This window comes from Oncorhynchus nerka, linkage group LG27, assembly GCF_034236695.1.
Source record: "Oncorhynchus nerka isolate Pitt River linkage group LG27, Oner_Uvic_2.0, whole genome shotgun sequence".
NCBI classification, from domain to species: Eukaryota; Metazoa; Chordata; class Actinopteri; order Salmoniformes; family Salmonidae; genus Oncorhynchus; species Oncorhynchus nerka.
This window is the reverse complement of record NC_088422.1, coordinates 45998750-46014704: the sequence shown is the minus strand read 5'-3', so window position 1 is coordinate 46014704 and position 15955 is coordinate 45998750. Positions and strand designations below refer to the sequence as shown.

Sequence of the window (15955 nt, the reverse complement as noted above, 5' to 3'; positions counted from 1 at the left end):
ACAGACTTCAAATATTTAAGAACAAACTTTCCTTACCCACCACCTTGCTGATCAACACCCAGTCAATGAGGGGGAAAGCGGGTGAGCTGGATGACAGAGTTCCGGACAGTGAGGTGCGGCCTGCCGGCTTCACACTGGTCAGTGCGGACCATGATCTGACCTCTACAGGGAAACATCACGGTAGTGGAGTCTGCCTGCTTATCAGGGATCAGTGGTATAAATCGATCCTGGTAAGAGAGGGACTCTGTACCCCCGACTTTCGAATTGCTTTCTGTTTCCCTAATTGTTTACCGTTGTGTATATTCAAACAAAACCGAATCTAGCAATGGCATCAGAGATGATTTATTATCTGTCACAGAAATTGGACTCCATTTCCCCTGACACACCCACATTTATATTATGGGATTTTAACAACTGCACTCTACGCAAGGTCCTGTTCACATACCACCAGTATGTAAAATGCCATCTGAGGAAAATAAGACTCTTGATTTGTGCAGTGGGACAATACCAAATGCTTTCTCTTCCACCACCAAACCTCCCCTGGGGACATCAGACCACAACATTGTTGACCTCCGGCCAAGCTTCTATCGGTTCCTGGATAGGGAGAAACATACAGTTAAAACTGTCCAGATCTGGAACGAGAACCCCATCACTCGTCTCCAAGGGTGTTTTGACTGTACTATGTAGGAGTTATTTGAGGACAGCAGCTCTGCTCTTAACTCTGTTGTTTGACTATATAACCTTCTGTGTTGTCAGTTGTGCCTTCCAAGACCTGTGAAATCTTCCCTAGGTATCAAAACATCTAAAATCACTTCTTAGTAGAAAGAAGGCAGTTTATGCTGAGGGTGATGGACAGGCTTTAAGATATGTACAATGTGAGATTAGAAGACTGATACTGGTGGTCAAGGAGGCAAAAAAGCAAAGGGTGGAGAGGACCCTCTCCTGAGGAAACTCGAGTGTGGCCTGGTAAGAGATACAATCCATGACTAGTGGCCCCCACAAAGGCAGGGGAAAAGCCAATGCTGACCTTAGGAGAAATTAGGGGCAGAACATGGCTAATGAACTGAATGTTCAGACATGGGATTTGGCGCTCTCTAGATTTGGGGCCCTCTAGATGTCTGTAGACCAAGTTGAAGAGAGTAAGAATAGCATCAACTCCTCTGCAAACTGAAAGGGGTCTAGTAACTGCTTGGTGGCGCAGAAGATATGACTTTAAAACAATTTTATCAAAGCATTTCGTTACTAAGAATGCCAAGGCGACAGGACGGTAGTCATTCTGCACAGGGATTAGATCAAATCTAATTTAATTTCTTACATGCGGGAAATGCTTAATTACATACAAGCCCTTATTAACCAACAATGCAGTTCAAGAAATAGAGTTAAGAAAATATGTATTAAATAAACTAAAGTAAAAAAATAAGAGGCTATATACAGGGGGCACCGGTGCCGGGGTACAGGATGCTTTAGGAATGGGCATAATTGTTGAGTTTTTCAACAACACTGATACGTGTTCCTGGCTGAGTAAGGGTTGAAAAATGTCTAACACCAGCTAATTGTTCAGCAGAGTGCTTTAACACAAATCCACTTATTTTGTCTGGGCCTGGGCTTTTGTGTACATTATACAACCCCTGAACAATTTCGAAACATCAGCCTGAGTATGGCTAATGAACAATGTATTCTTCTCACGATTTGAATCAGTCGACTTGGTTGGATGTACAACAAATGAAAGTGTCATTACAAATGTCAGAGGATTGTTGTGAAAAACAGGCTGATGTTTTGAAATTGTTCAGGGGTTGTAATGTTCATGATCCAGAGTTCACAGCAGGTCAAGGTGGGTCCCCACATGTCGGACAAATGCACCACCAACAGGGATGTATTTTGTCCCCACTCCTGCACATCTTGTACACCAACAGTTGTGCAAATTCCCATCCTGAAAGACATGTTCGCTGATGACACTGCCCTGATCAGCCTGTTGCATGATGATGAGGAAAACCATGGCCCAGTCTGAAATGACTTTGTAGAGTGGTGTGATGAATCACACTTGTTTCTCAGCACCAACAAATAGATGTGTATAGACTTCAGGGAGCAAAAAACTCAGACTTCTGCAACAGCTATCAGAGGTCAGAACATAGATTGTTGAGGAATACTAATATCTGGGTGTCCTCTTGGACAATACGCTTCAGTAGAGTAAATGTACAGACCTCATCTACAATAAGCGTCAGCAGAGACTGTACTTTGGCAAAAACCTGGGATATTTTAATTGTTGACTGTACGATACTGACTGTTTTACACATATTTTATTGAGAGTATTTAAACTTTTTGTTTGTTGGTTTGGTAATGCCGCTCTCAGCCAGAAAAATATTCTGGGGATTATCACCACAGCAAGCAAGGTACTTGGAGTCAAACAGACAGGCTTAGATTAGATATTTAAGGTCAGGGCCCTCTGTAATGCTCACAAGAAAAATGTAAGACACCCCCTGTGCCTGGATTTTGAACTACTCACCTCTGGGTGCAGGTATAGGGCACTGCCCAGCAGATAAAAGAGAACTAGACAAGAATTTGTGCCAGGTGTGATATCTCTCAACAGCTCAGGTTAATATTCCTATGTCTCTACTACACAGTTCTTGTCTTTGTACAGTCGTGGCAAAAAGTTTTGAGAATGACACAAATATTAATTTTCACAAAGTCTGCTACCTCAGTGTCTTTAGATATTTTTGTCAGATCTTGACACCAGGCCATTCTCCAAAAGTCTTCGCCTCGCTATGCGTGCAGATGCACTCACACCTGCCTGCTGCCATTCCTGAGCAAGCTCTGTACTGGTCGTGCCCCGATCCCGCAGCTGAATCAACTTTAGGAGACGATCCTGGTGCTTGCTGGACTTTCTTGGGTGCCCTGAAGCCTTCTTCACAACAATTGAACCGCTCTTCTTGAAGTTCTTGATGATCCGATAAATGGTTGATTTAGGTGCAATCTTACTGGCATTAATATCCTTGCCTTTTTTGTGCAAAGCGATGATGACGGCACATGTTTCCTTGCAGGTAAACATGGTTGACAGAGGAGGAACAATGATTCCAAGCACCACCCTCCTTTTGAAGCTTCCAGTCTGTTATTCGAACTCAATCAGCATGACCGAGTGATCTCCAGCCTTGTCCTCGTCAACACTCACACCTGTGTTAGCGAGAGAATCACTGACATGATGGCAGCTGATCCTTTTGTGGCAGGGCTGAAATGCAGTGGAAATGTTTTTTGGGGGGTTTCAGTTAATTTGCATGGCAAAGGGGAACTTTGCAATGAATTGCAATTAATCTGATCACTCTTCATAACATTCTAGAGTATATGCAAATTGCCATCATCCAAAATGAAGCAGCAGACTTTGTGAAAATTAATATTTGTGTAATTCTCAAAACCTTTGGCCATGACTGTACATGCTACTGCAAAAAAAAATCAAAACAGCGACAGTAGTCAATAAAGTAAGGATGTGACTGACTGTCATGAATTTTGGATGACGCTAATAATTGCAGTGCGTTCAGTGTTCAGACTTTTTCCACATGTTGTTTTACGTTACAGCCTTATTCTTTTTCCTTCTCGTCAATTTACATACAGTACTCCATAAAAACATTTTTTTATAAATGTTTGCTAATTTATAAAAAAATAAATAAACATTTACGTAAGTAAATTGTCTTAAGGTGAACGCACCAATTTGTAAGTCGCTCTGGATAAGAGCGTCTGCTAAATGACTTAAATGTAAATGTAAACGTAAGTATTCAGACCCTTTACTCAGTACTTTGTTGAAGCACCTTTGGCAGTGATCACAGCCTCGAGTCTTCTTGGGTATGACACTACAAGCTTGGCGCACTTGTATTTGGGGAGTTTCTCCCATTCTTCTCTGCAGATCCTCTCAAGCTCTGTCAGATTGGATGGGGAGCGTCGTTGCACAGCTATTTTCAGTTATCTCCAGTGATGTTTGATCGAGTTCAAGTCCCAGCTCTGGCTGGGCCACTCAAGGACATTCAGAGACTTGTCCCGAAGCCACTCCTGCCTTTTCTTGGCTGAGTGCTTAAGTTCGTTGTCCTGTTGTAAGGTGAACCTTTGCCCCAGTCTGAGGTTCTGAGCACTCTGGAGCAGGTTTTCATTCAGGATCTTTCTGTACTGTTTCCGGTCATCTTTCCCTCAATCCTGACTAGTCTCCCAGTCCCTGCAACTGAAAAACATCCCCACAGCATGATGCTGCCACCACCATGCTTCACCATAGGTATGGTGCCAGGTTTCCTCCAGACTTGACGCTTTGCACTCAGGCCAAAAAGATCCATTTTGGTTTCATCAGAGTCGTTTAGGTGCCTTTTGTCAAACTCCAATAGGGCTGTCATGTGCCTTTTACTGAGGAGTGGCCTCCGTCTGGCCAATGCCATAAAGGCCTGATTGGTGGAGTGCTGCAGAGATGGTTGTCATTCTGGAAGGTTCTCCCATTAGGTTTTTGGGTTGGGTTCTTGGTCACCAACCTAACCAAGGCCTTTCTCCCCAGATTGCTCAGTTTGGCCAGGAGGCCAGCTCCAAGAAGAATCTTGGTGTTTCCAAACTTCTTCCATTTAAGAATGATGGAAGTCACTCTGTTCTTAGGGACCTTCAATGTTGCATAAATGTTTTGGTACCCTTCCTTAAGTCTGTGCCTTGACACAATTCTGTCTCAGAGCTCTACGGACAATTTCTTCGACCTCGCCTGGCTTGGTTTCTGATCTGACATGCACTGTCAACTGTGGGACTTTTATATAGACAGGCGTGTGCCTTTCCAGATCATGTTCAATCAATTGAATTTATCCCAGGTGGACTCCAATCAAGTTGTAGAAACATCTCATGGATGATCAATGGACATAGGATGCACCTGAGCTCAATTTTGAGTCTCATAGCAAAGGGTCTGAATACTTAAATACGTAAATAATTTATTTCTGGTTTTATTTGTAATAAATGTACAACAAATGTTACGCTTTTCCATTATGGGATATTGCGTGTAGATTGAGATTTGTTTTATTTGTTTAGAATAAGGCTGTAAAGTAACAAAATGTGGAAGAAGGGAAGGGGTTTGAATACTTTCCAAATACACTGTATGCTGTGGTTGATGTATTAAACCACCCAGATGCATCAAAACAGTCATCCTTCTGAACTAAGCTGCATGACTGGAGGGAAACTGCTCAGGGATGTCACCATGAGGTGATTTTAACATCGCTACGGAGTTCCGTGTCTGTGATGGGAGAAAACTGAGGATGGTCAACAACATAGTAGTGAGTGACTCCACAATAAACTAAATGACAGAGTGAAAAGAAAAGTACAAATATAACCCATTTTTAAAAATCAAAACATCCATCCTGTATGCAACAAGGCACTAAAGTTGTACTTTGAAAAACAAGGAATACGCTTCCTGGCCTTAATGCAAACGCAACACATCACTGAGTAACTGCCTCCTTATTTTCAAGCATTACACCAGCAACTGGGAGAGGAATTTACCTTTCGGCAGGGGAATAACATATTCCACAATCCAGGTGTGCAAAGCTGTAATCACTGCCAATTGTGTTTCTAACATGAATTATACAACGGGTGGGGCTAATCCTGAATGCTGATTGGTTAATACCATATTCCAGCTGGTGTCTATTTCACGTTAAAAATGCCTATTTCTCTGTTCCATCTGAAATCCACTGTCTCAGCCCAGCCAGGGAATTTATAAACTTGATTTCCACTATAGAAAGCATCTTGACATTATCTCACATTTGTTTTAGTCTAGTATTTAGTTTTCAGCAGAGGAGATTTGTATAAAATTTGCTGTCTCTCTCCGGTATTTGCAACATTGTTCCAATATTCAAATTCGACCTCCAGCTCTCCCATAGCAATTAACATGTCAGGACGAGACTGACCAAAAGGCAGCGCTTCTCAGCATGTCGAAATCATGAATCACCTGGCATCATTTTTATGCATACAAAGAAATGTCAATTGAAAAAAGTTGAAATGAAATGAAGTGCAGCTAGTTTGCAGTCTTTCCAGCTTCAGTTTGAATTGATTTTGTTAGCTGTGTTGTTGGCTAGCTCCTCTGAACATTTTGTCCTGCCGAGTGAGCATACTTTCTATGCCAGGTGAAATCGCACCTCAATAGCTCATTGTTATGGATGTATCCAAATAAATGTCACTAGAAAACTGCAAATGCAACACTTTGCAGTTATTCTGGCATATTCTGCACTTTTTGACATGACTTTAAGTTAGCTAGCAACCAAGGGATAAGAATGTTGCCAGCCGGTATGGCAATGGAAATTTTAGAACGAATGACTGGGTCGTGTCCATAGATACAGAACAAAAAGACTGAACGACTGGGTTGCGTCTCTGGCAACCGAAGCGATGGCACTAATGACCAGCCGGCTTGTGTAGCGACCCTCGATTTCAGTCAGGACTATCTTGTGGATGGATGAAATAGTGTGAATAAATTCATCAAAAGAATGTCATTTTATTAGTATCTTTACCCCTTTTTCTCCCCAATTTCGTGATATCCAGCTGGTAGTTAGTCTTGTCCCATCACTGCAACTCCCGTACGGACTCTGGAAAGGTGAAGGTCGAGAGCCATGTGTCCTCTGAAACACGACCCTGCCAAGCCGCACTGCTACTTGACACACTGCTCGCTTTACACTGAAGCCAGCCACAGTAATATTTCAACGCGCATGTGCCCGCACCGCCACAAGGAGTCGCTAGAGTGCGATGGGACAAGGACATCCTGGCCGGCCAAACCCTCCCGACGCTGGGCCAATTGTGTGCCGCCTCTTGGGTCTCCCGGTCGCGGCCGGCTTTGACACCACCTGGCATCGAACCTGGGTCTGTAGTAATGCCTCAAGACCGCTGCGCCACTCTGTAGTCACAAATTAAAGTTTTTAACGAAAATGTCAATCATTAGTTTAATATGTTGGTAACCCATTGTATAAAAGTGATAATGGCTTCGAAGCCGTTGTTTGGAGGATATATTGGCTCGGTTTGCCAAATTCGTCTCGGGCCTAACACCCATGCCAATATATCCTCCAAACACCGGCTTCTCGGGCATTATCCCTTAATTGACTCGGGTGAATACTTAATCAAATCAAGGTATATTAGTGTTTTTTATTTTATAATTTTTATTCCACTTTGACATTAGTGTTTTGTGTAGATCGCTGACATTTTTATCCCAATGGGTGGGTCTGGGCCCACGCGTGCCTATGCCCCTGTAACAACAGCACTGCTTGAAAAATAGCCTTGCCCACCCACTCAGATCTACAAATGCTCTTTACTTGTCTTTTTACCTAAAAATGCAAACACCATTAGATATAATTGATAGCAAGCAGTGCACTGGTTTAGTTAGATTTTATTAAATATATAGTGACCTGTAATGACATTAACTGTCACGTGATGGATTGCCAAAAATAAGTAACTGAAAGCCACACCCCCAATAAGCCACCGAATATGACTGCATTGAGGGATATGTCACTGCTTCTATGGCTATATTTAATGTATTTATTTAACCCTTATTTTACCAGGTAAGTTAACTGAGGATCATTTACAGCAATGACCTGGGGAATAGTTACAGGGAGGGATGAATGAGCCAATTGAAAGCTGGAGATGATTGGGGCGGCAGGGTAGCATAGTGGTTAGAGTGTTGGACTAGTAACCGGAAGGTTGCAAGTTCAAACCCCCGAGCTGACAAGGTACAAATCTGTCGTTCTGCCCCTGAATAGGCAGTTAACCTGCTGTTCCTAAGCAGTCATTGAAAATAAGAATTTGTTCTTAACTGACTTGCCTAGTTAAAAAAAGGTAAAATTAAAAATAAATTGGGGGAGAGACAGATTGGGGAATTTAGCCAGGACACCGGCGTTAACAACCCTACTCTTACGATAAGTGCCATGGTATCTTTAGTGACCACAAAGAGTCGGGACATCCATTTAGTATCCTACCCGATAAACTGCACCCTACACAGGGTACTGTCCCCATCACTTCACTGGGGCATTGGGAGATTAGTTTGCTTTTTTTTTACCAGAGGAAAGAATCACAAAACATACCCTGCGTGGTGACACTCAGCACGGAACAGCAGTACAAAAACAGTACAGCAGTAAAATCCAGCTAATCAGTTTAGAGTCACATTTACAATAAAGTTATTGTTTTCTAATCCATTTTTGGATTAATAAATTTTGTTGCACGTTAAAGCGCTAATTCTTTCAGACATCGATAATGTTTCTTTATTTTGTTGCCGTGGTCACCTGCGCCTGTCGCCCTCGTGAACACACTTGCCGCTTTGACTAGAGAGACAAATGGCGTACTAGGCGGAGAACTCTATTCCGCTGGCTGTCTGAAAAGCGCTTAAGAGTAACTTACATTTGACTTGGATTTCAGAGTTTATTTATATAGCTCTATATGTAATATGTTGATGATAGGAAGGAATGTCTAGATCTATTCATGTTTAATGGGCATAGTGAGTACTGTAGAGCCGTGTCTCTGGAGGCCAATGTGGTTAAGTGAGTGTTAGATCATGCATAATTGGAATGGATTTGCATGGAATTAGTAGCAACTCCATGACTGTGTACTTAGGGAAGGTGCCTAACCTTATTGCTAGTGGTGATTATGTGTATGTACGTGATGTGTATGAAGTGGCCAGTGTACATAATCAATTAGCTAATTATCTGGTCGGACACATTCACTCGCCAAGCTCATAGGTCATACAGTGCCTTCAGAACGTATTCATACCCCTCAACTTATTAAAAATTTTGTAACTAAATTGATTAAATATATATTTTTTAATTTCATTTACACAAGTATTCACACCCCTGACTCAATACATGATAGAATCACCATTGGCAGCGATTAGAGCTTAGTCATTGTGGGTAAGTCTCTAAGAGCATTGCACACCTCGAGGGTACAATATTTGCACATTATTATTAAAAAGATTCTTCAAGCTCTGTCAAGTTGGTTGTTGATCATTGCTAGACAGCCATTTTCAAGTCTTGCCATAGATTTTCAAGTAGATTTAAGTCAACACTAACTAGGCCACTCAGAAACATATGTCGTCTTGGTACGCAACTCCAGTGTATATTTGGCATGGCATTTTAGGTTATTGTCCTGCTGAAAGTAGATTTTTTTTCTCCTAGTATCTGTTGGAACCAGGTTTTCCTCTGCTTGTGCTCAGCTCTGTTCCGTTTCCTTTTTATCCTAAAAAAAACAACCTCTGTAGTCCTTGCCGATGACAAGCATAGCCATAACATGCTTAAAAATAGGAGGTGTGATACTCAGTGATGTTAGATTTGCTCCAAACATAATGCTTTGTATCCAGAACAAAGTTAATTTCTTTGCCACGATTTTTGCAGTTTTACTTCAGTGCCTTATTGCAAACAGGATGCATGTTTTGGATTGTTTTTATTCTGTACAGGCTTCCTTCTTTTCACTCTGTCATTTGGGTTATTATTGTGGAGTAATTACAAAGTTGTTGATCCATTCTCAGGAGAAAGCTATCACAGCCATTAAACTCTAACTGTTTTAAAGTCACCATTGGCCTCATGGTGAAATTCCTGATCAGTTTTCTTCCTCTCCGGCAACTGAGTTAGGATGGACGCCTGTATCTTTGTATCGACTGGTTGTGTTGATGCACCTTCCAAAGTGTAATTAATAACTTCACCATGCTCCAAGGGATATACATGTATATTTTTACCCATCTGCCAATGGATGCCCTTTGCGAGGCATTGGAAAACCTCCCTGGTCTTTGGGACTGAATCTCTGTTTGAAATTCACTGCTCAACTGAGGGACCTTACATATAATTGTATGTTTATGCTACAGAGAGGAGGTACTCATTCAATGTCAAACACTGTTTTTGTCCATGCAACTTATTGTGACTTTTTAAGCAAATGTATACTCCTGAACTTAATTACACTTTGACATTATGGGGTATTGTGTGTAGGCCAGTGACACAAAATCTCAATTGAATCAATTTCCAATTCCGGTTTTAACACAACAAAATGTTAACGTTTCAAGGGTTGTGAATACTTTCCGAAGACACTTTAAATATTCATGAAGCTATCAGGGTTGAGATGCTGACTAAAAAGCTGCCCTGCATACATTATCATCATTAACAACATGTGCAGAGAGCAGATGCTATGAAATACATTGCCCAAATTAACAACCTGTGCATAGCCCGCGAGCCCATTCAATCCAGTCCTGGGGAGGTTTGAGTTCAAAACAAAAGATTGGGGAAATGTATTATTTTATTTACAAATAACTGACCTTTTGAAAAACAAGTATGTCTGGAAAGAAATCTGGCGGCCCTCCACTGAATTTTGAAAACCTGATGTGGCCCTCGGCCAAAATGATTTGCCACTTACACTACGAATGCATTATTACTTGTAGCTTGAATGGGAATGAGCATTGGATTCAATGGCAATACATCTTTGCCATCTTACCACTCTTTCTTACAGGAAATGTAGGATTTGTACATTCGCATATTAATTTCCTTTTTTTATCCAGGTTAGAAGTGCCCTTGATATCTATCGCTCACTGCTTTGAGAATAGAGGTAGTCCACAAGCAAACTAAACTGGCCTATACTACATCTCTGTAAGAGAGATTCAGACAACTAGGCTAATGTCATCCAACAACAATAACCTACAAAGTGTAGGGGAGGTTTATTTCTTTGTTAATTCACCTTATGACACGTGCCAACAAGGGAGCATCCAATTTTTTTGCGATTATTTTCCTCCTTCCGGTCCATTCCCAAACGAACAAAATGTTGTTAAATACGAATAAAATGTGTCATAACTATTAAATAACATGCACAGAATTTGAAATATATGTTCACTCATATATCCCTTTCATACACTGACCAAATTCCCACTATTTTACCATGCCTACTGATATTTATAAAAGTGGTATACCTGCAAGAAAGGGGTTCATACAAACATTTCCTTATGCTTGTGCTTCTGTCGGAACTAGAAGCACAAGCATTACGCTACACTCGCAATAACATCTACTAACCATGTGTATGTGACTAATAAAATGGGATTTGATATTTTTATAGTTAACATACCTCATCTTCTGTCTGAAATTGGTAATAGAGAATGCCTTGTGTTGTTAGCTTTGTGGCACAACAGATTCCAAATATCCTAATGTTATCTACATTCAACATATCGGCACGGCTTACATTTGTTCTAATACGCTAACTAGCTAACACCACCATTCATTCTCTGTGAGAATGCTAACTGACGATGGCTTCTGAGTATTATACAACGTGGAAAAAAACATTTACATTTTTTTTGTAATATTTTTCCTCAACATAAAATTAACATATCTTTCAAATTCTGTTCCCATAATTTAATAGTTTTGACAAATATAATTAATATTTAACAAAGTTTTACTTGTTTGCCAATTGGCCGGAAGGAGGAAAAGAATCACGTTTGATCAGGAACTGGATCAAGTGGGTGGGGCGTCAAAATCTGGATAGATATTTATTTTAAATTATTGATTGTTGCGAACAGAATTTGATTCCACCCATAACTTCAACCCAAAGTGAGTCTGTGACAGAGGCTTGAAATGGTACCAATCAATTTGCCGAAGTGGCCTACACTAGGTCCCTATAGGTCCTGGGAAAAATTCCAAATTAGTGCACTATAAAGGACACAACCTTAGTATCTGGTAGGTGAGTCTCATAGAATGATGTATGATTCGTATCTGATATAGTCAGACCCTTGAGAAGAGCATGTCGGTCTAGAACGTTCCTATTTCTTGATTAGCAGATAGGACACACAGATGTAAACTAAATATCCTTGAGTGGGAGCAAAGTGCTGTCTACTGGATAGTGAGAGCTTGTTTTAGGGGGCTTACAGAAGAGCCCAGAGAGGGAAATAGACCGACAGCATGAGAGGACAAATTCTGGGAAGGGAGGAGGGGATTTGAAAGGGTAAGAGGTGTGTGTTTCTGGGGATGCAAGCAGACTGCTATTCCAGGCGTTGGGAGCGGTAACCCTGTCACTTCACATTACCGTCAGAGACAAGCTTCCTCTATGTGTGTGTGTGTTGGGGGTTGGATCAGCCACCATGACACTCCACATCACTGTTAAATTGAGCTCCTCGCGGCAATCTAGGAAGAGTTTGCTGACACATACACACACACCAGTATGGCTCTGTGGCTGTGGTCAGTTTAGTTATTGCACATATATGGAAAGAAACCCTGTCAAAAGCAGCTCTTACAAGCCCACAGTGAGTCACATGATAAACAACAGGGTTACAGTAGCTGGGCTCCCTAATGATTAGTAAAGGTTCGTCATTAATCCCATCATCATGTATTTCTCATTTATATGTTAATTCCTAGTGGCTTGAATACTGTCTGGGAGTAGCTAGGTTCCATAATGATTAGTAAAGGTTCATCATTAACCCTTTACTCATGAATTTCTCATTTACATTTTAGTTCCCTAGTGGCTTGAATTGTTAAAAATATGCAGATTTCCGTATCAATTTCAATTAGATTTATTGATTGCTTTGTTGTATAGCTTTTACTTTGTCTCATCAATGTCCAGTCGTTTGCTCCTTTTCTGTGGCGAGATGCAGGTTCTCTTGATAGGATTAAGGCTCCTAGGGTTCCGTCCCAATAGGCACCCTATTCCCTATAAATGCCATACTTTTGATCAGAGTCCTATGGGCTCTGGTCAACGGTAGTGCACTATACATAGGGAATAGGGTGCCATTGGGGACTCAGCCCCGTTCTACTATACCTTTCTGCGCGGATTAAGACTTAGGGCTGAACAGAGTAAAGAAAATGTCAATAATAATTGACATGAAAATAAGATGGTTGGTGATTAGACAAGTTTGTTACACATAATTGATCAGCGCTAATAATCCAGAAACATAAACACACAGCTGGAGTCTCTACCTCTTGATGGTTTGTGTTTGCTTCAATCACTGAACTGAAAAACTCCATCACTAATCAGGTAGATGTGGAAAACACCAGGCCTAACGACTATATATCTCTCTAGAAGTGATTCAATGCTAATAATAATGTTTGTTATGCTGCCAGTGTAAGTAGAGGGTGTGTTTGAATCATTTAGATGTTATGTTGGAGAATGTATTTATCATATTAACCAGCATGGTGCTGTAGTTAGGCAGGCTTGCAGGAGTGTGGCGTTTTGCTCGACTTAGCAACAGTTATTTTATTGTTATTTATTTAACCTTTATTTAACCAGGAAGGTTTGGGTTTCTCCCAGTGTTCTTGACTAATGTTGGATCGTGGACTGCATGACGGCGTAGTTTGTTCAAGCCCTTAGCTGTTCAAAATGTGCTAGTGAGTCAAATCATTGAGACTTACGATATCACTTGGTTCCTAGCACTGGAACGAGTCATGGATCTTGGCAGTGTATGTTGATATTCCCTGGGTCTGCTGAGGGGTGGCATCCTCAAGAGCATCCATCCCTTAGTGCCAGGCCAGCCTCTCACTGCCTGGTGAGATAGGACCTTGCACACTATAAAGAACACAGAGATTAGGAGTTTGTCTGGCTCATCTCTCTCCCTCCCTCTAATGTGATGTGTGTTTATCTGTTTCAGAGATGAGCTCAGAGAACCTGAGGACATGCTTCCAGATAGTCAACGCCTACATCTACCTGTCAGCTACTGACTTCCTACAGAACTATGCTGAGGGCCTGTGCAGATCCTTCTGTAATCTACTCAAAGATATCACCAACGAAGGACAAGTCCAAGTTCTGAAGGTTGTGTGTGTGTGTCTGTGCTTGTGTCTGTGCTTGTGTGCCCACGCTTGCACCCTTTTGTACATTTGTTTTCACTCGGTTTTACTCTCCATTATCGATGCGCCGGCTTTAGGAATTTAATCATGGCTTCTCTGAGAATTGTATTTCTGGGAAAACTCACCTTCTAACCCCCCAGTGCACGTTTTGGTTTTTGCCGTAGCACTACACAGCTGATTCGAATAATCAAAGCTTGATGAGGTGGTTAACTGAATCAGGTGTGTAGTGCTAGGGCAAAAACCAAGACGTGCACCCGGGGGGGCAGGACCGAGTTTGGGAAACCCTGCTCTAGAGGAAGACAGGGATTTGTGGTTCTTGTATCCATTCTGTGATCCCTGCATCCCTCTCTTCCCCAATACTATACAGTCTGGGGCTCGAGGGGAGCGGGTCGAGAGCTTCAAGTTCCTCACTGTCCACATCACTAAGGAATTAACGTGGTTCACACAACAACACAGTCTTGAACAAGGCACGACAGCGCCTCTTCCCCCCTTAGGAGGCTGAAAAGATTTGGCATGGGCACTCAGATCCTCCAAAAAGTTCTACAGCTGCACAATTGAGACTATTTTTGACTGGCTGCATCACTGCTTGGTATGGCAACTGCTCGGCATCTGACCGCAAGTGGCTACAGAGGGTAGTGCGTATGGCCCAGTACATCACTGGGGCCAAGCTCCCTGCCATCCAAGTCCTCTATATCAGGCGGTGTCAGAGAAAGGCCCTAAAAATTGTCAGAGACACCAGTCACCCAATTTATAGACTGTTCTCTCTGCTACCGCATGGCAAGCAGTACCGGAGCACCAAGTCTGGAACCAACAGGACCCTGCACAGCTTCTTCCCCCAAGCCATAAGATAGTAAATAGTCAACCCATAGCTACTGGGACAATCTGCATCGACTCTTTTGATTCTTCACAGACTCTGCTGCTGCTGTCTATTATCTTGTTGCCTAGTCACTTTATCCCTGCCTATATGTACATATCAACTTCAATTACCTCGTACCCCTGCACATAGACTCGGTACTGGTAGCCCGTGTATATAGCCACGTTATTGTTACTCATTGTGTATTTATTCCTCACGTTGTACTTTTTTATATTTTTCTCTCTGCATTGTAGGGAAGGGCCCGTATGTAAGCATTTTACTGTTAGTCTACACCTGTTGTTAACGAAGCATGTGAAAAATAACATTTGCATTGATTTAGTGGGCAGTATGAGCCAAGAGTAGTGTACTGCACCAGTAACTGTGCAAGGTTTTGGGGCTATATCAGCAGTGAGAGTTAACGCTGTGCTCAAATTCACACTAAAAACAACAAGCACAGTGTTACTTGAACAAAGCAACTGCCCAGTATAAGGTCACTCTAATTGTCCTGCCCAGTAGGATGCAAAGGTTGTTTCACTCTGGGCACAGCCTGTACATAAAACTAATAGCTCAAATGAACATTGTACAGTAATGAGATACCAATGCTGGTTTAATCTAGCTGTGGATGAGGACTATGTTTGGTTTCCTCTTGATATCTCGGTGGGCCAAAGACTAAATAAGACTACATATTTTACAAAGAAACAAACAAATGAGCTCTATCTACATCTTTTCTTCCCCCCCAGCCTGTGCGTACAGTATGTCCATCAGTGTAACAGGGCAGTGAGGGGAAAAAACCTCCCTGTACCAGGAGTCAGCCTTCTGCTGTTAACATTTTATTTGATTAAATCAAAGAGGGAATAACAAGGCTGTGTGCTCTTTTAATACTGCATTGCTTTAGTGTTTCACCCTGATAGCTAACTCCCTCCATACTTATCTCCGCTTTCTCGCTCTTCCTTTCTTTTGTTTCCCTCCTTTTCCTCTCCATCTTTGCTTCCATCCATCCATTTTAGAATTTAATGGTGCCAAACATATGGAAACCATGATACATGTGTTTGATTCCATTTATTCCAATCTGTTCCAGTCATTACCATGAGCCTGTCCTCCGCTTTAAAATCCCACCAGATGCCACTGGTCTCCATGTATACTGAACAAAAATGTAAATGCAACATGCAACCATTTCAAAGATTTGACTGAGTTACAGTTCATTTAAGGAATCAGTTAATTGAAATAAATTCATTCGGCCCTAATCTGGGGATTTCACATGACTAGGCAGGGGCGCAGCCATAGGCCCACCCAGTTGTCAGCCAGGCCCAGCCAATCAGAATGAGATTTTCCCCCA

At 41.8% G+C, this 15955-nt stretch overlaps 1 protein-coding gene across 2 annotated transcripts in view; it reads left to right on the top strand.

Annotated features, from left to right (window-relative positions):
* ipo11 (importin 11) overlaps positions 1-15955 on the top strand; it is a 275946-nt gene that overhangs the window by 137614 nt on the left and 122377 nt on the right. For both annotated transcript variants that reach the window (XM_029638398.2, XM_029638396.2), the window contains exon 23: positions 13571-13731. In XM_029638398.2, the coding sequence (XP_029494258.2) occupies positions 13571-13731 (161 nt within the window). The remainder of the gene's footprint in view (positions 1-13570; positions 13732-15955) is intronic.